This window comes from Equus caballus, chromosome 9 (assembly GCF_041296265.1).
Source record: "Equus caballus isolate H_3958 breed thoroughbred chromosome 9, TB-T2T, whole genome shotgun sequence".
Classification (NCBI taxonomy): Eukaryota; Metazoa; Chordata; class Mammalia; order Perissodactyla; family Equidae; genus Equus; species Equus caballus.
Window position 1 is genome coordinate 59400646 of NC_091692.1, and position 22718 is coordinate 59423363.

Sequence of the window (22718 nt, forward strand, 5' to 3'; positions counted from 1 at the left end):
AGTAAGAAAGTCAAGATGCAAGAAGCGTCATGACATCTTTGCCCGATATGCAAGAAGATGCATGAAGGAAGATGACATCTCTGCCCTATTTGTCTACTTTCCAGGTCACCAAAAGTCACATTTCATTTACATAGAATATACTCTGTGGCCATGACAGTATGATTCAAAGTGGACAGCAAAATAGCACCAATGAACATCATCTAAGATACATAGATGTCAAATGAACTTGACCTCATAGGTCAAAGATTGAAATGACTCATGCTCAAGAGGCTGCTCAATAATCATTGTCTGTGACCTGAGCCCCAGGCCTTTGCTGGCTGCTTTGCAGCTGTTCTAGATGCCTCTACCCCAGCTCCTTTCCACTCAGGTCCCTTCCTCTCAGTGATTGACCTTCCTCCTCTCCACTAAAGAGATCTACTTCCTCCCTCTACAGTCATAAGGATGTACATCAAACCAAGTATTTTTTTTGTCTATCAGTTAATTGTCTGCTCTCTTCATCAGGAGTTTCCCATTGAGGGACAACAATTTTTTAAGCCTGTTACATATTTATCTTTACATTCAGTGGAAAGGCCCTTTCTGCTCTCTTCAGCAGCTTGCCTTTAGAACCTAGTCCTAAATGGTCCCTGCAGGATGAGAACATTCCACACTTTGCAGAATGCCCTGATTTCATCTATCATTATTATCATCTCAACCTTGCCTAACTAATGCTGCTCTGGTTTATTTACAGTGACAGAAATATATTTGTCCCTTTGTATGTATCAGAGCTTCCCAGCCTGTGAGAAGGGGTTGCAGTGTGCCCGCGTTTCTCCCAGCCTTTAGGGCAGCCAGGCAGGGTCTGGATAGCCCGAGCGCTCCAGATGCAGCTTCCTCCATCTGCTCTAGTGTGCTGCACAAATATCATATTCTCTGTGTGCCATGACACACTGGGATATGCGTTCCAACTGCTCTATCATTTTCACTAGTAGTTTTTCTTACCGAGAGAGAACATCTGCCTTTAGCCCCCAGCAAGGACCCCTGTTGAAACGTCCTCCCCAAACCATCCTTCTTGCATCTTTCTTTCCCTCGCTGTCATTGGCAATGTTAAGGAACACTTTCTTGATTTTTTTGGTGTATTCTTACCCTTTTCGATTTTTCTAAGACTATAGCAACCACAGAGTTTCCTTTGGCTAATTTCCTTTTCCTTTGTTTGCCCTGGAGTAGTCTCTGCAGACCAGATGGTTATGAGAGGCTCTGATTACCTGTACAGCTCGGATTAATGTGTGTGTGAGACAGAGAGAGATCGAGAGAGAATTTCAATATACTGAGAGACAGTGTAGTGCTATTAAGAAGGTGGGTCTGGAGTTAGACTGTCTGGCTCAAATCCTGGTTGAGGATCATTTATTAGTTATGTGACTTTGAGCCACTCAACCTCTTTATGCCTCAGTGACTTCATCTATAAAAAAGGATTAACAATAGTACCTATTTCATAGAGTTGTTTTGAGGGATAAATGAGTTAATACATATAATGTACCTAGAATGTAGCCTAAATATTGCCTAGAACAGCGATTGGCAAATTGGCCTGTTGGTCAAATCCAGCCCACTACGTGTGTTTGTAAAAAAAGTATTACTGGAACACAGACGTGCCTGTTCATTTACATATTGTCTATGGCTGCTTTCACACCACGATGACAGAGTTGAATAGTTGCAATAGTGACCCTATGCCCAGCAAAGCTGAAAGTATTTACTCTCTGTCCCTTTACAGAAAAAATTGCTGACCCCTGGCCTAGAATATTATCTTGTAAGTCCTCAATATAAATTATTTGTCATTAATATCAGTTTTAGTAAATCTCAGTTTTTCTGTATTGCTTTTCCAAGATCAAGTTTTGTGGGTTTTTCTAGATCAAGTTCTAGATCTCTGAATTTGTTGATTTCCTGAATTCTTTTCTTTTTAGTAAATTTGTTAAAGGAAAATGAGAAAAATATTGTCAGTAATAGCACATGTTACAAAAATATTTTAAAATCTTAAAAGTGGTATGCAGATGGCTGAAGTTAATGAAACAATTATTCTAGGACTACCAGATCTTATTTTGCTAGATTACTTGCTCTTGTGCTTTTGCTACTATAATTTTTAAAAAATAAACTTTACTTTAGAATAGCTTTGGATTGACAGAAAAATTAAGAAAATAATATAGAGAATTCCCATATATCCCACACCCACTTTCCCCTATTAACATTTTACATTAGTAGGGTATATTTGTCACAATTAATGAACCAATACTGATACATTATTAGTAACCAAAGTCCACACTTTATTCATATTTCCTTAGTTTTTCTCTAATGTCTTATTTTTGTTCCAGAATCCCTTCTAGGATGCCACAATACATTTAGTTGTCATGTCTCCTTAAGCTCCTCTTGACTATGACAATTTCTCAGACCTGTTTTTGATGACCTTGATAGTTTCGAGGAGTTCTGGTTAGGTATTTTGTGAACTGTCCCTCAATTAGGATTTGTCTGAGGTTTTTCTTATGATGCTATGGAGGTTGTGGGTTTTGGGGAGGAAGATCACAGAGGTAAAGTACCCTTCTCATCACGTCTTATGAAGGACACATGTTCTCAATATGACTTCACTGTCTTCTAAACTTCTCTAATACTCCTTTTGGAGACTCTGAATCTTGATGAAGGGAGAGTATAGATTTTTGTTTTATAGTTTAAATGGATTGAAATCGTCTAGTTTAATCATTTCCTTGACTCTTGGTCAAACTTGTTTCTTACTAGATTGAAGGTTATTCTTAGGCTCTGTTTTATGAAGAAAAGAAACTCATTCAATTCGCTTTTTAAATATCTCTGCCAGAAGCCCAGCACTGGCCTCAAAGGTCATAGGACTGTGAGAGGAAGACTTCTGCTTTGTTACAAGTGGCTTTTCATTCTGGTAAAAAAAATCCACCACTTCCTTCAATGTGATCTATACTGTTTCCTAACCATGGCAGCAAAGTCATCTGAATTGAGTGTGGATCCCTAATCTGAGATAATAGTAGCAGCAGTTAGCCGAAAGACCTGGGATCACACTCCTCCTTGTTTGGACCACTGCTCTTTCTAGTACTGGGGGCTCTCCGTGCACTAACCACCCGGACTGGAGGCCCAAATGTCTGATGTGACTATGACTCTTCTGTTGGAAAATTTAAGTATTCCATGCCAGTCACAAATTTGCTAACTGTTAATAGGAATACTCACTTCTCAAGCACAGACACCTGCTCTTGGCCATAGGCCTTTGTATCTTGCACCCTGACCAAGTCAGGCATGGGCACAGTGACCGAGCCAGGAAAACAGCCAACCCCCATTGGTGTAGCCACTTGCTCACAGCTCTGAGAGTGCAAGGCAGAGCAAGTATTAACCTTAACTTTATATGAGAAATTAGAAGACTTCTTTTTCCTTACTTAGCTAAGGTGGAGACTTCCAAACCCAGCCAGTACTCTGAAATGAAGGAAACTTGAGAAAAATCTCCCTCTCCAGTGAGGAGCTCGCTTAGACCAGCTCAGTCCCTTGGTTCATTGCTAAATCAATATACTCACCTTATCTCTCATGCTGATTGTGGTGTGCTAGCATGAGGACGAAGACAACATCAGATGTTTGAAGATGGGCAGCAATACCTGTGGAGAATGAGGGATGCCTACACCCAACAGTTCTCTGTGTTCAGCATCCACTTTTGTTTCTTCTAACCGGCTCCTTTATGCCTTTCCCTAGTGACCCCAGAATGCTGCCATAGATAATCTAACAATCTGGGGATCTTGTTAAAATAACAGTGGATCTGGTGTGGAGCCTGTAAGTCAGCATTAAAAAAAGGAAAAATGAAAAGCAACTCCCAGGTAATGCTGATGGTGCAGGTTCTGGGACCACAATTTGCCTGAAATTTACCTATATCTTTAAAAGGTGGAACCAAACTTCCTTGGGCTTGAATCTGAGCTCTGCCACTCACGATCTGTGTGCCTTTTCTAGATAAAGCTCTTAATCTTTCTGTGCCATAATTTCCTCTGCTGTATAATGGGGATAATAATGGACCTACCCTGTGGAGTTGCTGGGAAGATTGAATGAGATAATTCATGTAAAGCTCTAGGCAAGGTCCCTCAATAAGTGTTAGCCGCTGATGCTCCTCCTAGAGAAGCAAGGTGCACAAGGCCTGGTTAGGTTGGTGAAGGGACACAATTTGGATATATCAAAGACATAATCTTCACTTTCTCTCTCCTCTTCCTTGTTCATTGAGATGACTTTGATTTTGTAGACTAGATTTCTGCCCAAATGTTGGATCCCCATGTGCCAATAATGACCATCAATCAATGAAACTGTCTTTTTTAGTGGCAAATACTGTTGATAATTTTAAAAGTGATGTTTTATGCAATAGCTTTTTTGAAGTAAAACTTTATGTTATAGGACTCCAAAAGTAATCAAAGACAATGAAATTGGAAAATCATATCTGAAGGAGGTGATTATTTGTCACAGCTTGATGACTGACTGGCTCTGTAGCTGTTAAATGTCAGCTTCTTCTCTAGGCAGGAGCCCCACATCTCCATGTGTGCTTATCAAGTGTTCCAGAAGTGTCTTTCCAACTACATATTCTTGTTTCTCTGTAGTTAAACTTCAAAATTAGGTTTGCTTTCAAACTGTATTGAGTTTACTTTGTAACAGTCAAAAACTATTTTTGGATATGTAAATTCAGGTAGTTCTACTAAAAAAGGAAAGTGGTTTGTCTGATTTTTATTTGCCTTTTATAAGCATTTTTTGGCTGATAGTTTCATACTTCAGTTACATGGGATATTCCTTAAGTTCACCTCTCTAAAATGAATGCCTTGTAAACGTCTATCGAATGATGGAATGCACGTTTGAGGATTACCATTTGTGCCATGGAACACAAAAACAATATTTTTAGCTACTTTGATATAAGGAAAGAGCAAAAACATCTGGAATAGCACGACTATTAGTTCCACAAATGTTTGTTGGATGGATGGATAGATGATAGAATGGAATTCAGGAGAAAGCAAAGTAAGAAAATGAGAAGGAAGATGAGCAGACTGTTCCCTTGGAGTGTATGCATGCTGTATCCCCTGGTTCCAAGAGCTCAAAGGCTACAAGAACCTAGATATGGTAGCAGCAAGGGAAAATACCAGGATGCCCATTTCTCACTGATTCTCTATAAAACCCAGCAGACAGGCCAATGAAGTCTTTGGAATGTTTGATATGTCATAGCCATGAGATAGCAAATATTGACCTCAAGTCTCCTTGCTGGGTAGAAACTTCATTTCTCATTAGGGTAATGAATTGAGTTGAAAAGCTTCCACCATAATGTGAATTTCAGGTATGTTAGCTCTAGTTCTAATCCCTTCTGTAATGTTGCCTAGTATTTAATTTCTTTGTGTGCCTATCCCAACGGTGCTGGCAACAAGGTTCTATTCGTTCAGCTGTCACAACAAATTTGTGCATGGATCGACTTACAACAGAATCAAGAGAGATAATGAGCCCCAAAGGATTAGGCCCAGAGTAGTGTATGATTTGATAAAATGTAGGGTTCAGAAAACAGACACATCTTTAAACAACTTCAGATGTGGGAACAATGCATCTGTCCACAATATTTATTACATAATAATATAGATTATGCATAGAATGTGTCCTGTTTGTGGACAAACGTTCTGCTTTTCATGTTAGTGTACTGGAAGAAATGATGTAGTACCTTCCTCTACCTCAAGGAGGTGTGTGGGGATTCACAAAAACGTGGACAGAGCATGTGGAGATCATGTGGAGAGCATGTAAGAGGTAATGAATAGGTAACAAGTTGTATTTAATGAGCAAAGTAGCTGTTATTTGAATTTCCCTGTAGACAGTAAACTCTAGGATAGCAGAGACCAGGTCTTCCTTGTTAACTGCTGTAACCCTGTGCTCAGCCCAGAGCTGGCATATAGTAGGCACTTGGGAAATAAATGAAATCAAAGCCAACAAACAGAATGAAACGTATTTGTATAAACACTATCAGTAGCTTTTATTAATACCAGTCAAGTCGAGTCAAATCATGGCTGACATTATGGATACTATTCTGTTATCTATCAACAATTATGTTTTAAACCTTATCATGGTAAAAACAGAATTTTATAGGTCAACATCTACAACTTGGTAACATTTAGGGGATTATTTACCCAAGTCCTTTAATGTTGTGGTTCATTCCTTCTGTTGCTAAGTCAACTATAATTTATTTACAGGGCCACTGCTGACCCACAGAGGACCTTTGTGGAATTAGGAAAAGGAGCCCTCCCCACCCCTAATACATGCAGCCTTGCGGGTGCAGACCAGCTGGGGTTCAGCTCTCCATCACCCCTTCCACAGGGCACCCCTGTGGAGTGAGAAACTCGCATGTTGTATCACTGTTTACTGAGTACCTTCTCATATCACACACCATGTTAGGTAATTACACATATTATCACCTCAGTCAATTCTCCCAGCAAGCCAGAAAGGCAAACATAATAACCTCACTTTACAGATAAGGAAACTGAGGTCCAGAGAGGTTAGCAACTTGTCTAGATTGCACAGTTAAGCAAATGTGGGAATCAGGATTCACATCTAACATCAGAACCGCCCGGAATGCCCTGCTGCAGCTGAAGAGGGAGGTCACATGAATCCAAAAATTGTACTTCCCTCAGCAGCTCAGGGATAAAACATTCTGAAGGATATGAAATCTGGTGCCTGAAAGGAAGTTTTAGTGGTAATTGTAGACTTGATTGTTGTGTTGTCTGAGAGAGGGTTTGAAAGAACCATTTGTTTTCCAACCTTTTCATTTATTTACTCTGATCTTTCTTCTATTCTGAATAGGCTCAGAGAAAGGTACTAGTATTAGGATGAATGGAATTACGTTACTTTTCTGTTTGTCCACCACAATCTCTTCCTTGCTAGGGCCGTCAAGATTCTATTAAATCAAAGTTTAATACTAGTGATGGCTAACATTGATTGTCACTTAGTGGATTCCAGTCACTGTGCTAGTGCTTTCGAGGTATTAACTCATGTAATCCTCTGCTCATACTCTTCTCACTCTACAGGTGATGAAACTGAAGCACAACAAGTCTGAATAAGGCTAGTAAGCGGAGGAACCAGGATTCAAACCCACCTCATTAAAGTTGTCATTTTCAAGGTCATAAGATCTCTGTCCTCCCTTTTAGAGCAGATTGCTTTCCTCTATCACATAGGAAAAAGAACTTTTGAGCAATTAATTAGGAGCTATTACCTCCAAAATACATTCATTTCAAAATTTAGTCAGAGTGCAGTGAATCAGTATAAATTACAAAATGAATGTATCACTACACTTCTAGCATTTTCTCTATTTTTTTGAGTGTGATCATTTTAAAGATGTTTTATCTCCTTTGGGCCTTTGGTCTACCCTAGAAAAATGTTAGAGACAGTGATATTCTTTTGTAATATTTCCTAGCTTGGTTGACTATTTTCAGGTTGTGCTATAAAAATATTATATGTTGAGGACATTTGCCTACTACACATATACCACTAAGATTTGGAAAAGTACGTAAGACTGAAAATTGGTACTGTGATCATGGGCATAAATGTTTATGGCAAAAATCAATAGATCCCTTGGGACACTTATGACACCATTTGTGGATAAATAAGTGTTCACAAAGCTTTTGGTTTTGGGGAAAAAACTTGACTTAGACTCATAGAATGATATACTTTTCAAAATATAGAATCGAGTGGCTATAATTTGGGTGTGTTGACATTTTTTTTCCCACAGCTTTCTGCTCTGGAAGAGCGATGCCTTTAGAATGCACCCACAGCTGGCACAGCTGGATGAAAATCATTCATCTCATTTAACTGACAGTACTAATTACTGTAGTAGTTATTTTACCAGAAAATATAATTTGACAGATGTGATTAGTATATTAACTCATTTCCTTGCTAATTCCCTATGGCAACCATCACCAGAACATCCTTTGTGTGATATCTAAATGAATTGTCTTGTCATAATGAATTTCTTTGTAGACCTGAGAAATCACTTTTAAGTTGCCTTACGTGCTGTTAATTTGAAGGCTTCATTCGTGGTGAGGCCAGAGGGGGAAGTGAAGGATAGCCCTCCTCCCAATTCTTTCATATAGACCCCCTGGGGCCCACAGCCTGTGCCCTGCATCTCACAAAATTTTTCCTAAGCCCTGCCTCTCCAGACTCAGGCTCTAATTCCTCTCCACTGGGAGATTCAAACACAGTCCCACAGGCAGTGTGGGAAACTATTTGGTATGAATGAATGTATTAAAAAGAGAAACAATAGGCAGTGAGTTGAATTAATAATAATATATAAACTAAGCAAGTGAATAACTATGACAATTAGTTCAGGGAAGAACAGAAAAGTATTTACACAAAATAATAACTTACTATATGGCTCAGTTCTTCCTAGCAGACGTATTCATTATATGTACATATAACTGAATATTGATATAACTCAGATTACAATATGATTACTTTTTTAAACCATTACTAATATGCAACTACTGAATGGAAAGGGAATGTGCATGTGTAATGGGAGAGCAGAGGGGATGATAGAACTCGGGAACAAAGAACTGTCTTTATTTTCCGTAGTGGGAGTTAATTCAAATGCCCAAACTGAAAAATCATGAAGTAGCAATTCACTTAGAGATATAGAAAAAAATATCCCTTCAAAAAAGCTGAAAGAATGAAAATATTTGCTCCTGGAGAAGGGGAAATGGGAGAGGAGACCTGAGTGTTAGTGGTATATCTTAACTTACATTAGATAGGCAGATAACTCTTTAAACCATATGCATTTATAACAGGGGTGGAGGGGTAATTTAGGGAAAAAAGATCAAGAAAAAAATCTTTGGGAAAAGAAGGTGGAAGAGGAAATATATCACCTAAAGTCCATTTTAATATGTTGACTTATTTTCTTCCAGCATTTTCCCCCTTTATTTGTGATTTGTTTTTCCTCTTTTCCTTCCTCCCCTCTTCCTTTCTATCCACATTGCTGTAATCATTCCGTATATAAAATTATAGCTAGCTTATTGAGCACTTAGTTACACAGCAGACCTTGTACCAGAAAACCCTTTTATGCATTATTTCATTTGATCAACCCAACTGTGAATGCTGATTTTTTAACTTATTATATCATAATTATTTTCTTATTTTAGCATGTGGTCTTCATTATCATATTTTTTTCATTCCATCCAGTGGAATATTTATCCTTCCCCCAAATTATTAGACTTTTAAGTTCTTTTCCAGCTTTTGCTATTATAAAGAATACTGGGATGATATACTTTTCCCCAAAGCATTTTCCTGACGTTTATGCTTTTAGAAGTAGGATCACTGGGTCAGAGTAGAAACATGTTGCCAAGTTGCTTATCTTAAACTGTCCAGAGCACTTTTGCATTCCTTATTTAATGTGATATGATGCCTCATGCAACTCTGAGAGAGGCAGGAGAGAGCGATTCACTGCCATTTTACAGATGAGATCTTTGGGAGCTAAGTTCCCAAGGTCACCTCGTTGGAGGAGGAGCTGGAATTAAAGTGCACGTTTCCCAAGGATCTCTTGAGTTCTTTCCCACTATGCCCCCTAAATGAAATGAAACTCAGGCTGAACTGTCCCTGCCACTTTCCTCCCCAGACATCTTAGTCTTTATCTAATGGGGCTTCTCTGTCATGGGCCTTTTTCCTTTCACTGAGGGCCATCTGCTTTATTTATTTATTTATTTATTTATTTTTTATTGAGGTAACATTGGTTTATAGCATTACGTAAATTTCAGGTGTGCATCATTATATTTCGATTTTTGTGTGGATTACATCATGTTCACGACCCATAGACTAATTACCATCCATCACCATACACCTGTGCCTAATCAGCCCTTTTGCCCTCCTCCCTCCCCCCCTTCCTCTCTGGTAACCACCAATCCAATCTCTGTCTCTATGTGTTTGTTTGTTGTTGTTTTCATCTACTATTTATGAGTGAGATCATACAGTATTTGACTTTTTTCCTCTGGCTTATTTCACTTAGCCTAATACCCTCAAGGTCCATCCATGCTGTCGCAAATGGCAAGATTTCATCTTTTTTATGGCTGAGTAATATTCCATTGTGTATATATACCATATATTTATCCATTTGTCCCTTGATGGGCACCTACGTTGCTTCGAAGTCTTGGCTATTGTGCATAATGCTGCAGTGAACATAGGGGTGCATACAAGGGCCATCAGCTTTAGAAGGAAAGAAAGACCTCTCAAGCAGTCCAAGGACCACACACTGTGAAATCTTCTACTAGTCTAAGGAGGAGAAAGAGAGGGACAGAGAAAAGAACTTGAGAAAACAAATGTGCTAAATTAGAATATGGGACAGGGGACCTGAGAAGGTGCACAAGGAGAAAACAGGAAAAAAACTGTGGTTTTGGAGGACCTTAATGTTTAAGATGAGCTGTGTGAGCTGAAGACAGTGAGAGATTTGACTTAGAGAGTGTTAGGGTCATGGTATGGCCTTTCTGTACTCAATTGTACGCAGAACTGTCTTGAACCGTTAAATCTACTTCTGATAGCAATACACTTTCTCAAGATAGAAACTAAACAACAATTTGTATTTTTTCTTTTCTTTTTATTTTTCAAATGAACGATCAAAAAGTAACTTCAAATATGTATTTTTCCACCACAGAAGAAAGTGAGTCCTGCCTTGCCCAACCAAAAGCACACACACTGGGAAGAGAGCCTACTTTTTATAGCGAAGTACAAAAGGAAAGCCTTCCTCCATTACAAAAGCTGAAGATTTCAGCAGTGTCTACAGCGAACGGTGTTAAATTCCTCCATGGAGAGCCCCTGGCAAAGGATGCTGCAGACCAACCCGGATCCACAGAGAAGACTCAGCCTCTAGAGGGACCCAAGGAGTCTGAGCCACCTCAGCCAGGTGGCAAAGATGATACTTCAGGAGTAGAAGAAAAGAAGAAAAATGTGGAAGTACTAACAGAAGCTCAGGCTTTAAAAGGAAATGCTGAGCCTGAACCTTTAGGAGCAGAAGCCAATCATCAGCCTTTGAGGGAAGCAGGAGAGAGGGACTCTCCTGGAGCAATGGGAGGTACTGAGGATCCACAGACTGCTGGACAGATGACACCTCTAGGAACAGCTGAGAAAACTCCGCCTCCGGAAGCAGTGAGAGAGCCACAACCTCAAGAAGCAAAGGGAAAGGATGAACAGTTCCAACTCCCAGAAGCAGTTCCTAAGGAGACTGAATCTCCAGGAATTTTGGAAAGATGTCAGCTTGTGGAAACAGCTGAAGAGCAGCAACCTCAAGAAACATTGGGAAAAGACGAGCAGTCTCAACTTCTAGAAACAATTCCCAGAAAGAATGAATCGCAGGAAGTATTGAACAGAAGTCAGCTTGTGAAAAGAGCGGAAGAGCAGCAACTTCAAGAAACACTGGGAAAAGATGAGCAGTCCCGACTTCTAGAAACAATTCCCACAGAGAATGAAACACCAGAAGTATTGGACAGAAGTCAGCTTATGGAAAGAGTTGTAGAGAATGATTCACTCCATAAAATTCCTGAAGGTCCAGGAAACATGGAACAGATTCAATCTGAAGGAATCATTGGAAGCATGGAGCATTCAGCAGGAGTTTTAGAAACAGGGACAAATATGGAAATAGTCAGGAAAATTCATACTAATGAAGAGGAGCAAGACATTGAAGGTAAAAGTTATGCTGTCAAAGATTCAGAAGGGCTCCATAGATCATCTCTGGGGGTAGGGGGTGGCTGACACACAGTCATGGAAGTCTCTGTTTCAGGTGGTTGAAGTTCATTTGACCCAAACCAAAAAGGCTTCCATACCTGGGAAACAGGCGTTTGGCTTTCCAGCAAAAATTTTCTAAAGCGTAGTCTGTGTTCAAATTTTTAATCTAGAGTTTCACTGTTGAATAGATTTGACTATTGAGGGCAACATGTCAAAATTTCTGAATTTTTTCAAGTTAACTCTTCATCAGGCCCCAAGTATGATATGAGGATCCAAAGTAAATATGTTTAGTGGAGGAATTAATCTTCTGATTAAAGAATACACAAATAACAGATCTTAGAGTATAATTTTCATCTTTGCCAATCTTATCCTTAGAAAATTACTGTCTGTCTGCTCCTGTCCTCTCACAGTCTTTTTATTTTTATGACAAGACTAGAGAAAATGTATTATGTCTTGGCATATGGTGTTTTTGTTTTTTTTTTGAGGAAGATTAGCAGCCCTAAGCTAACTACTGCCAATCCTCCTCTTTTTGCTGAGGAAGACTGGCCCTGAGCTAACATCCATGCCCATCTTCCTCTACTTTTTTTATATGTGGGAAGCCTACCACAGTGTGGCTTTTGCCAAGCCATGCCATGTCTGCACCCGGGATCCGAACCGGCGAACCCTGGCCGCTGAGAAGCGGAATGTGTGAACTCAACCCCTACGCCACCGGGCGGCCCCTGCATATAGTGTTTTTTAAATGTACTTCACCAGCGTAAAACAAGTGATATTCTTACTGTTCTTTATTTGGAGTTGTAATAAAAAAAAATAACATGTCTTCTGGGTCATGATTTACATTTTGGTAAATTTTAGCTTCACACTATAGTATAATTTAGTGAAGCATTCATCCATCTGTTTCTTAATTCATTCATTTATTAATGCTGCAGTTTTTGAGTGCCTAATCATATGCTAGGTGCTGGGGTACAGAAGGAGTAAGAGATAGTCTCTGTTCTCAAGGGGCTCTTAGTCTGATGGGAAGAAGACAGAATGTAAACAAATTACCATCATCTACTGAGGTAAGGGCTTTAGCAAAGGTGTGTGAAAGTGCTCCGGGAATAACAACAGGGAATCAAGTAACAGCGTGTGTTTGTTAGACCAGCATTGGTGAACTCAGCAGACTTTAGGGCCTAGGATAATGACAATGAGTAAATCGAGGGGCACATGTAATGTCGTGGGGAGCCCCGGGACCTCGGTGAACAGGAGCACAGTCCTGTCAAAGCAGGCAGCTGCCTCTTGGCTCCACCCATGAGAGTGGGGGTCAATGTTGCCAAAACTGACTTCCTAGGGAAACAAATTTGTCTGTGCAATGTCCAGACTTTTCAATGTTCACAATCTTTAAATGTTTAATGATTGTTTTCTTTAAACACAATGGCCAAACAAGACAGGTTTTTGGGCACTCCTAGGCCACCTTTTGATTTAGATATAAATGGGACTTTCTATTTGTAACATATGCTACTGTCATTTCTTGTCATTCTGCATCCTGATTTCATATAAGAGAATGCCAAGACATGGAGATGTTTATTGACATTGGCCATTCAGAGGATCTGAGAGAACCAAGGCCATCACCTTTCTTGACACACCCGAGAAACTTACTGTTTAGATTCAGAGCTACCCCCATTGGAAACCAGCTATGGGGTACTTGACTGTGAATGCTAAATGAGTGTCTCTTAATGTCTCCTTTGGTTACGTTTCCAGGTGAGACAGGAGAGAAGGTGGAAACAGAGATGGAGAATGAGAAAGTTGAAGGGGCTGAAACAAAAGAAGAAGAAACAGGAGAAGCTGTGGATCTCTCAGCAACCACATAGATAGATATGGTGACGGAAGGGTAGACAGACACAGCGTATCACAATGGAGAAGACAGAAAACTGGTTGTGAAGCTTGTGGTTACAGATCTCATCTCTCAACATCTGCATGTTTTATACAAGGAGTGTGGTTATCATGTTTTTGATTACATTGCTCCATAAAACTGCTAAGGTGTAAACAGTTTTCTTAGCTACTTAGAATAGTTATACGTTTACAACTACAATAGCTGGAGCCAATAACAACTGGAGTCTATGATCATTTAAGAGTGTGTGGGTGTTCTCTTCATTGTGGCAGTGGGACCATTCAGTGTAGAAAATTAATTAGACCCTAAAAAGAAATTATAAACCTTTAGGTATAGGTGGCTGGAGAAGGCAGTTAGGAAATTTTAAGGAGCTCATGATAATAGTCACACAGCTATAATTATGATGGAATAAGAATGAACAACAAAAACAGGGCAGATTATACCTAGTATTTCTTTCCTATCACAGAATTTAAAGTTGGTAGAAACCTTGGAAAGTATGTCATCTAATTACCTTCTCACCTTAAGTCTGTCTGCTACCATAGATCCTTATTTATCATGTATGTTTAATATGTTAACAAAATGCTGTTGATTTTACCCTTATGTGAGGTGTTTCCATTGGTATTCTCCTTTGGACTAACATTAAAGATATTTAAAGTTAATTGACTTTTAAGTATACTTTAGAGGCAGCAAACAGCAAGAATTACAACCTAGATTTGTTGCCTATGTGGAGTCTATTCTTTGAGACCTATTCCTTTTTCAATTACTGTGATTTAATGTTAGGCTTTAGAAGTGGAAAGGAGCTAAAAAATCAAGATTTCAAAACCATTTATAGATTAAAAAAAGTCACTTTTCTTGAAAGTCACTTTTCAAGAATCCTTCCAAAGTTGCCAAGGGATTTTGGTAAATGATTCTATGTGAATAATAATAATGATAGCAATCTTGCCTACCATTGAGTGCCTTGTGTTTATGAATATCAGGATAGAATTATATTCTGGAAACATTTGGTTTATTTATCTTATTTGTAAAAATATATTTTTAAGATAACTGCCCAGATGAATTAACTAGACTCCTTTACCTTAGCTTCTATATTAAAATGACCACTAAGATGACCTGTAATTGATTTCAAGACTATAGGATACAGGGAAGAATTGTCATCGTTATTCTGATTTTAATATTAGTCTGTGTTTCTGACTGTAAAGAGTTGAAGCAGACAAGAGGAGTTACTTGAGTAGATGACATCACCCTTTCTGCAGAGTAAAGAAGCTGGATTGTGACTTTATTGAGAGCAAGAACTGCTTTATGTATCTTTGAATTTAGCCATTTAGCTCCTTTAATGGAACATGATAGGTGCTTGATAAATACTGGTTGAATCAATAAATGAATAATAAATACCAAGGATTCCCATTTATGTTTAATTGATTAAAAAAGAATACATTTAAAATGTGAATTTTTGTAACACTAACATTTTCATGCCAAGGCTGCTCAAGCTCGGTAACAAGCTATATATTTTGTAGTTCCAAAGACAGCAATATTTTTAGGTCAAAAAGTTACATAAATCAGAACTGATATAGCTTATCTTTCAAGCTACTTTTTGTAATACAAAGGTGTTTTTCCTGACCAAAAGGTATTTTTATACAGATATCTAGAAAGTAGAAAGTGTCAGGGCTTAGTGTAAAATGTGAATGATACCTTAAAAACTTGAATTGTAGTTTGTATCAAGCATGGAAATAGTAGGATTCATTTAATTGAGAGGCATAAAGGTCCATTTTCAGTTGTGTGGATTATCTTTTAAAAAAATCTCTAACATATGTTAAAGAGATCTATTCAGAACTTTTTTTTTTTTTTAAAGATTGGCACCTGGGCTAACAACTGTTGCCAATCTTTTTTTTTTTTTTTCTGCTTTATCTCCCCAACCCCCCCCCCCCCCCGTACACAGTTGTATATCTTAGTTGCAGGTCCTTCCAGTTGTGGGATGTGGGACGCCACCTAAACGCGGCCTGAGGAGCGGTGCCATGTCTGCGCCCAGGATCCGAACCCTGGGCCGCCGTAGCAGAGCACGTGAACTTAACCACTCGGCCACGGAGCCGGTCCCTCAGAACTTATTCTTGAAAGAACAGTTCCTCAAGAAGCATTATTATATAGTTGCAATAGAAGTTTTCAAATTGTTTATAATCCCATTATTTTCCATTAATGACTAAAATCATTTATTCTCAGAAAATTTTGGAAATTTGTATCAATTTCTGGTACTTTCTATACTTTCAGAAAATACAATAGCTTGTTAGCGAATACAAGCATCTCATTTTTATTAAGATAATTTCGTGACCCAATTCTATATTTTCACAAATGCCAGCAATGTGAATATCATAAAGCCATTCATGTAGCCCACACACATTTGTAAGGAGAATACTCTTACCCTCTTTTTTCTCTCCCACACCAAATAGCAAGGCATGACTGTGTCTGAAAAGTTGAAAGCATTTGCTTACAAAATGTCATTTAATCTAAAACTGTGTCAGTTCCTCTCCTCCCTAGAGCTTAGAAAGTTAACAAGTGTTTGGTTATGATCTCAAGGTTTTAATTGCAGAAACAGAATCAGTGTAATTTCAGAGAGCAGCCGACAGGTGTGGAATTTCTCTTTTCAGTCCTTGTTACTATCAACAAAAGTTAGGGAACTCCCTGCATTATTAATTCATATAGAGTTTAACTGAAGGCCTGTAGCTTTACTTGAGTAATACTGCCCAGCAAACGTATTGGGCAGTATTTAAGATATTGCAAGATAACAACCATGCCATTATTCCTGTGCCTCATGAAAGAAGTCTCCAGACGGCAAAGCCAGGCTTAAATAACTTCTGAAGGTGGAAGAAGGGCCAGTCTACATTATAGTAATCTAAATGGCCCTTTCAATTTAATAATGTGCTGCTAACGTGAGTAAGCATGCTACTGCCATCCACTATTGGGGACAGAGATCTGCAAGCTTCACCAGTTTCCAGAAAAAAAGTTCCAGCAAACTAGTTAGGGATCCTAATTTTGTTTTGAAATCTGCCTCATTTTTTTTCCTGGTAAAATATAGATAGTTCTCAAATTTCTTCCTAGTAAAATAAAAGTAACTGTAGCAAAACATCATTCATGCTGTCATATAAATCTATGAAACAAGTAATGCATGTTATATCGAATGGATTTATGCGACCCTAATTCCAAACACTTTTTAAAAAATTACTCCGTGACAGGAGAAGAGGCCTCCGTTTGCAGCAGTACTGTTGTGGAGGCGCTGTGCGTCGGGGAGGGAGTTTCAGCCCCAGCGCCTCATCAGGAAGTCACAGAGCCCTAAGGTGATTTTTCCAGCCGTCACACTCAGAGCAGCTCCATCATCACACTCAGAGCAGTTCCATCACCACACTCAGAGCAGTTCCGTCACCACACTCAGAGCAGTTCCATCATCACACTCAGAGCAGTTCCATCATCACACTCAGAGCAGTTCCATCATCACACTCAGAGCAGTTCCATCACCACACTCAGAGCAATTCCGTGTGAGGACAAACTAATAGCTGATTTCAACCAGTAGTTACTTAGTAGATCAGTATGGATTTGCTTCAAGCTTTCTAGATATCAGAGTTTTGTTTTTTGGTAAAAATAACTGCTTTTGTCTAAGTACTTGAATGTGACAGTGATTTTTTTAGGTAATAATTGCAAGGAAACATTCCTTTTTTATTAAAATCATTTTTTTAGTATAAAATGAACATGTTCAGGGGCTGGCCCCGTGGCCGAGTGGTTAAGTTCGCGCGCTCCGCTGCAGGCGGCCCAGTGTTTCGTTAGTTCGAATCCTGGGCGCGGACATGGCACTGCTCATCAGACCACGCTGAGGCAGCGTCCCACATGCCACAACTAGAAGAACCCACAACGAAGAATACACAACCATGTACTGGGGGCCTTTGGGGAGAAAAAGGAAAAAATAAAAAAATCTTTAAAAAAAAAAATGAACATGTTCATTGTAGAAACTTCAGAAAACATAAACTTTAAAAGATGAAATCTAAATATTACCCATAATTCATTCAGTCAAAAATCATGTTTATGTATATGAGGGATTGTTGTTATTATTTCTCAGTCTTGCAATAACAAGTTAGCCAAAGCACAACTATTAATAGAACTTAAGTCTATTGAACCACTGAGCACAGCACTTCTGGATTTTCCTTAGCGGAAACTATTGGTGATAATAGGTTATAGAGAATGTTCCAGTAATACTTGCTATATTAGTAAATATTGATTAGTGCTGTAGAGAGAGCAACTATGCCTAATCATATCAACACTTAGCTGATCACAGTTTATGACAGATAAATTTTTGATGTCTTAGGAAAAAGCACTGAAGCTATTTTATTTGGAATTATTTTTAATGTTTTCTAATTGCTGACCAAATGGTAGAGAAAAGATTGTAAGCTCTTTAGAGGGCAGGAAAAGTGCCATGCAGGGCCCAGTACAAATTTGGCATTCTGTAAATATTTGTTGACGACAAATGCTCTTTATTCTTATATAATTATGATAATTTCCTCAGAACTTAATATAATTGGCTATAGGGGAAAATACGTGGCCAAAATTTTTATAAAATTATTTTGTACTACTGGTTCAGTATTCAATTTTGATTGAATAAATATATTATTAGCAATAATAAAGGGTTTGAAAGCTTTTCTTAGTATATTTTTAATCTGAATTTTTACTATAAAAAGATATAAAATTACTTTTGACTCGTGTCCTTCAGAAAAACACACTTCTTTAAATCACACACCGTCAAAGGGAAGGAATATGACAACAGCGGGAAAATATGGTTGACTTTTTAGACATCTCATGATCATTTAGTTAATGATAACACACAAACGAGATTGCTATTTCTGTATGTTTGAAAGGCCAGCGTGCAATAAATGTTGCTTTTCATATTTAAGAAAATGTAGTGATTCCCCTTCAGTGTGGAAAGATGACTCAAAATCCCAACCCAGCCACTACAAGTCAATTAACTTGGATACCAGCATCTTATTTCCAGCTCTTTCATTCTAGAGTTTGAGTTTGAAGTCATGACCTGTCTATCCGTGCCCCTTATACCCGGCCTGGCCAGAATATCTAATTTCCTGGCCACAGTGATTGGCTTAGGAATGGGCCTCTAACCTAAGCTGGATCAGTCAGAGCCTACTCTGAGACTCTCCTATTGGAGATAAAAGGTAATTGCGTCTTTCTGCTGGGGTTAGTACGCTGGTAGTGTGTATGCCTGGGCCTGCGACATCTCCCCTAAGAGACAGACAGAGCCATGAGGTTTTGGAGCGCGCATGCCTGAAACCAACTGTTCTCTGGACTTCCCTGTTACGTGAGCCTGTGAATTCCTCTTTTTTCCACTTAAGCTAATTTGAGTTGGGTTCTGCCATTTACAAATAAAAGAGTTTAACATTAAAAGTAGAAAGAAGTGCCTTATAAATGAACTGGAGAAAATAATAAATATAAGAGCAGAAATTTATAAAGAAAGGAAAGATATTATAGAAAAGATAAAGCCAAAAAGTATTTCTTTAAAAATGTTAATAAAATGGATAAACTTCATAGCAAGACTGATTAAAAGAAAAATTAGAAGCCCAAATAAACCACATGAGATAAAAAGGGGGCACTTAATATAGTTACAAGAGATTAAAAAGATCCCTACAGGAGCTGGCCCAGTGGCACAGTGGTTAAGTGCAGTACGTTCCATTTCGTTGGCGCGGGGTTTGCCGGTTCAGATGCTGGGTGTGGACATGGCACGGATTGGCAAAAACCATGCTGTGGTAGGTGTCCCATATATAAAAGTAGAGGAAGATGGGCGTGGATGTTAGCTCAGGGCCAGTCTTCCTCAGCAAAAAGAGGAGGATTGGCAGCAGTTAGCTCAGGGCTAATCTTCCTCAAAAAAAAAAGATCCCTACAAATGTGAAAATTTAGATGATACGCACAAATTCTACATTAATGTCCAAAACTGACTAAAAACTAAGAAAAAAACTAGAAAATCTGAATGCTCCTGTTAGCGTGAAGGGAACTGAATCTGTAGTTAAAATTTTTTTCCCTAAAGAAAACACCAAGTTCAAAGTTTTATAGGTAAACTATCAAACATTCAACGATAAATATTTACAACCATAAACTCTTTTATAGAAGAGAAAAGTCAGTCTCACAGATGAACATAAATGTGAAGATCCTAAACAAAATATACCAATCTGAATTTAAGTGTATAAAACATATACATTATAAATATGTGTATGTAGATATATATAAACACACATATTGACCAAGTTGAATTTATTCTAGGAATGAGAGGTTGGCTCTACATTATAAAAAATTAGTTAATTGTATTTTACCATGTTAGCAAATTAATGTCTAAAGTCATATGATGATCTCATAGATGCAGAAAAAATTCAATGAATTTAAACAACCATTTTGAACTCTAACATCACCTGAGTGAGGCCTTTCTTTCTTACTGACTTTATTAAACTTGTAATCCCCCAACACTCTCCAGCTACCCCTGCTTTACTGTTCCCTATAGCTCTTAACAATCTAACATGTAATTTTTTGTGTTTAAGTTTTTAAAAATTGTGGTAAAACATGCATAACAAAATTTACCATTGTAAGTATCTTTAAGTGTACAATTCAGTAGCGTTAAATACAATGGTGTGCAACCATCACCACTATTGTTTCCAAAACTTTCATCACCCCCAACAGAAACTCTGTACCCATTAAGCAACAGCTCCCCATTGCCTGCTACCTCAACACCTGGTAACCTCTAATCTACTTTCTGTCACTATGAATTTGCCTAAGACATGATTTACTTATTTGTTTTGATTGTTCACTAGAAGTTAAGTTCCCTGAGGGCAAGAATTTTGGGTTTTTTATTGCTGTGTTCACAGCACTCGCAACAATATCTGTTTATTAAATATTTGTGGAAGGAAAGAAGGAAGGAGGGCAGCAAGGAAGGAAGAAGTTTTAGCAAAGTAAGGCTAGAAGGAAACTTTCTTGATCTAATAAAAGGAATACATAAAAAAACCTATAGCAAGAATCACAATGGTGAAATGTTAAAGACATTCCTTTAAAAACAAAAAATAATGCAAATATGATTTCATTTTTGTTTTACTTTGAAAATTGTGAAGGTAAACTATATTATTTAATGATTCAAACATATGTGATAAAAGAAGAAAGAAGAAATGATAAATGCAAAATTCAGGCTGTTGATTTCCTCTGAGATGGGAGGGAAGGGGATGGGATGAGAGCCTCTCACGGGATCTTCTACAGCAGGAAGACTGTTTCTTCTCAAACTGTGTGGCGGATACATGGGCGGTCAACATTCTTATGTATCTACTCAGTGTTAAAAAAAGATGTTTAAGAAAATGTTAAACTATAATATTGGGTGAAAAAAGCAAGTCAGACAAACGTATTCAGTAAGATTTTATTAGTATAAAATCCAAGATCAGACAAAACTAAATTATCATTTTTATGCATACCTTCTATGTGGCAAAACTATAGAAAAAAGCGGGGAATGATTAACACAAAATTAAGGACTGCAGTTAGCTTTGGGGAAGTGAGGATAATGGGACTCAGCATGTCTTATGTAGGGCTTCCAAAGTATTGGTGCTTGTTCCTTTCTTAAGCTGGATTTGGCATGTAGGTGTTCATTTTATTATTCTCTGAACCATGCATATGAATAATATAGCTTCTTTGATAAGTATGAAATAGTTAATAATAAACCGGTTCTGATGGGTAACTTCAATTCAGATGTTGTCCTAGACAAATTTCATCACCTGTCAACATTTTTTCAAGCATGTTTGGCAGGGGTGGGTTTGTCCCTTGCTGATGTTCCTGTCTTTATTGTTTTAGGAGATATCAATTGACTATGAGCAACAGTTTTTTGTTTTTCTTTGTTTTTTTAGATTGGCATCTGAGCTAACATCTGTTACCAAGCTTCTCTTTTTTTCTTCTTCTCCCCAAAGCCCCCCAGGACATAGTTGTGTATTCTAGTTATAGGTCCCTCTGGTTCTGCTGTGTGGGATGCCGCCTCAGTGTGGCCTGACAAGTGGTGTCATGTCCGCGCCAGGATCCGAAGCGGCGAAACCCTGGGCGACCAAGCAGAGTGTGCAAACTTAACCACTCGGCCATGGTTTTTAACTGAGCAACATTTTTTAACTGAAAGGGAAAATCTTTCGTTTAACACTCTCCCACAGACTGCATTACTATAGTCCTTAAACTTTTTTTGAATTTTCTAGGGCATTTTCATGTACAGAGTACTCACATACTCCCTCTCCCCACTGCACTCAGTTTCCCTGATATTAACATATTTCATTAGTGTGGTACCTTTGTTACAATTGAACCAATATTGACACACTATTATTATTATTATTATTATTATTTTTGATGAAGAAGATTGGTCCTAAGCTAACACCCATTGGCAATCTTCCTCTCTTTTTCACTTGAGGAAGATTGTCCCTGAGCTAACATCTGTGGCAATCTTCCTCTGTTTTGTATGTGGGATGCCGCCACAGCATGGCTTGATGAGCAGTGTGTAGGTCTGTGCCTGGGATCTGAACCTGTGAGCCCTGGACCACCAAAGTGGAGTGTGTGAACTTAACCACTATGTCACCAGGCCAGCCTGATGCATTATTATCAACTAAAGTCTCCAATTTACATTAGGGTCCAGTCTTTGGGTTGTACATTCTATGTTTTTTGACAAGTGCATAATGACATGTATCCACCATAACAGTATCATATAGAATAGTTTCACTGCCCTAAAAACCTACCGCGCTCTGCCTATCCATCCCTCCCCTGCCTCCCCCACCGCTCCCTGAGCCCCTGGCAACCACTAATCTTTCTGCTGTCTGTAACCTCCCGCCCTTTCCCTCTGCATCATCATTTCCTTCCTTTTCCCCTTTTCCATCATCATCATCATCATCATCATCACCATATGCCAGGCATTATTCTAAGTGCTTTATGCATATTAATTTAATTAATCCTCACAACAACTTTATACAGTAGGTACTAGTAAGATCCCCATTTTACAGAGAAAACAGAGGAACAGAGAGCTTAAGAAACTTGCCCTGGGTTACAAACTTAATAAGTGGTGGAGCAGGATTTGAACTCAGGTCGTCTGGTT

The 22718-nt window shown here is 38.5% G+C and overlaps 1 protein-coding gene across 3 annotated transcripts in view; it reads left to right on the forward strand.

The window, feature by feature from the left end:
• The window catches only part of ERICH5 (glutamate rich 5), a 31406-nt gene extending 16420 nt beyond the window's left edge, over positions 1–14986 (forward strand). For 2 of the 3 annotated variants that reach the window (XM_070221598.1, XM_005613223.4), the window contains exons 2-3: positions 10658–11683; positions 13459–14986. In XM_070221598.1, coding sequence (XP_070077699.1) covers positions 10658–11683; positions 13459–13568 — 1136 coding nt within the window. In that variant the 3' untranslated portion in view covers positions 13569–14986. The remainder of the gene's footprint in view (positions 1–10657; positions 11684–13458) is intronic. The other variant, XM_023648752.2, reaches the window with a different exon arrangement.
• Positions 14987–22718: the final 7732 nt, after the last annotated feature.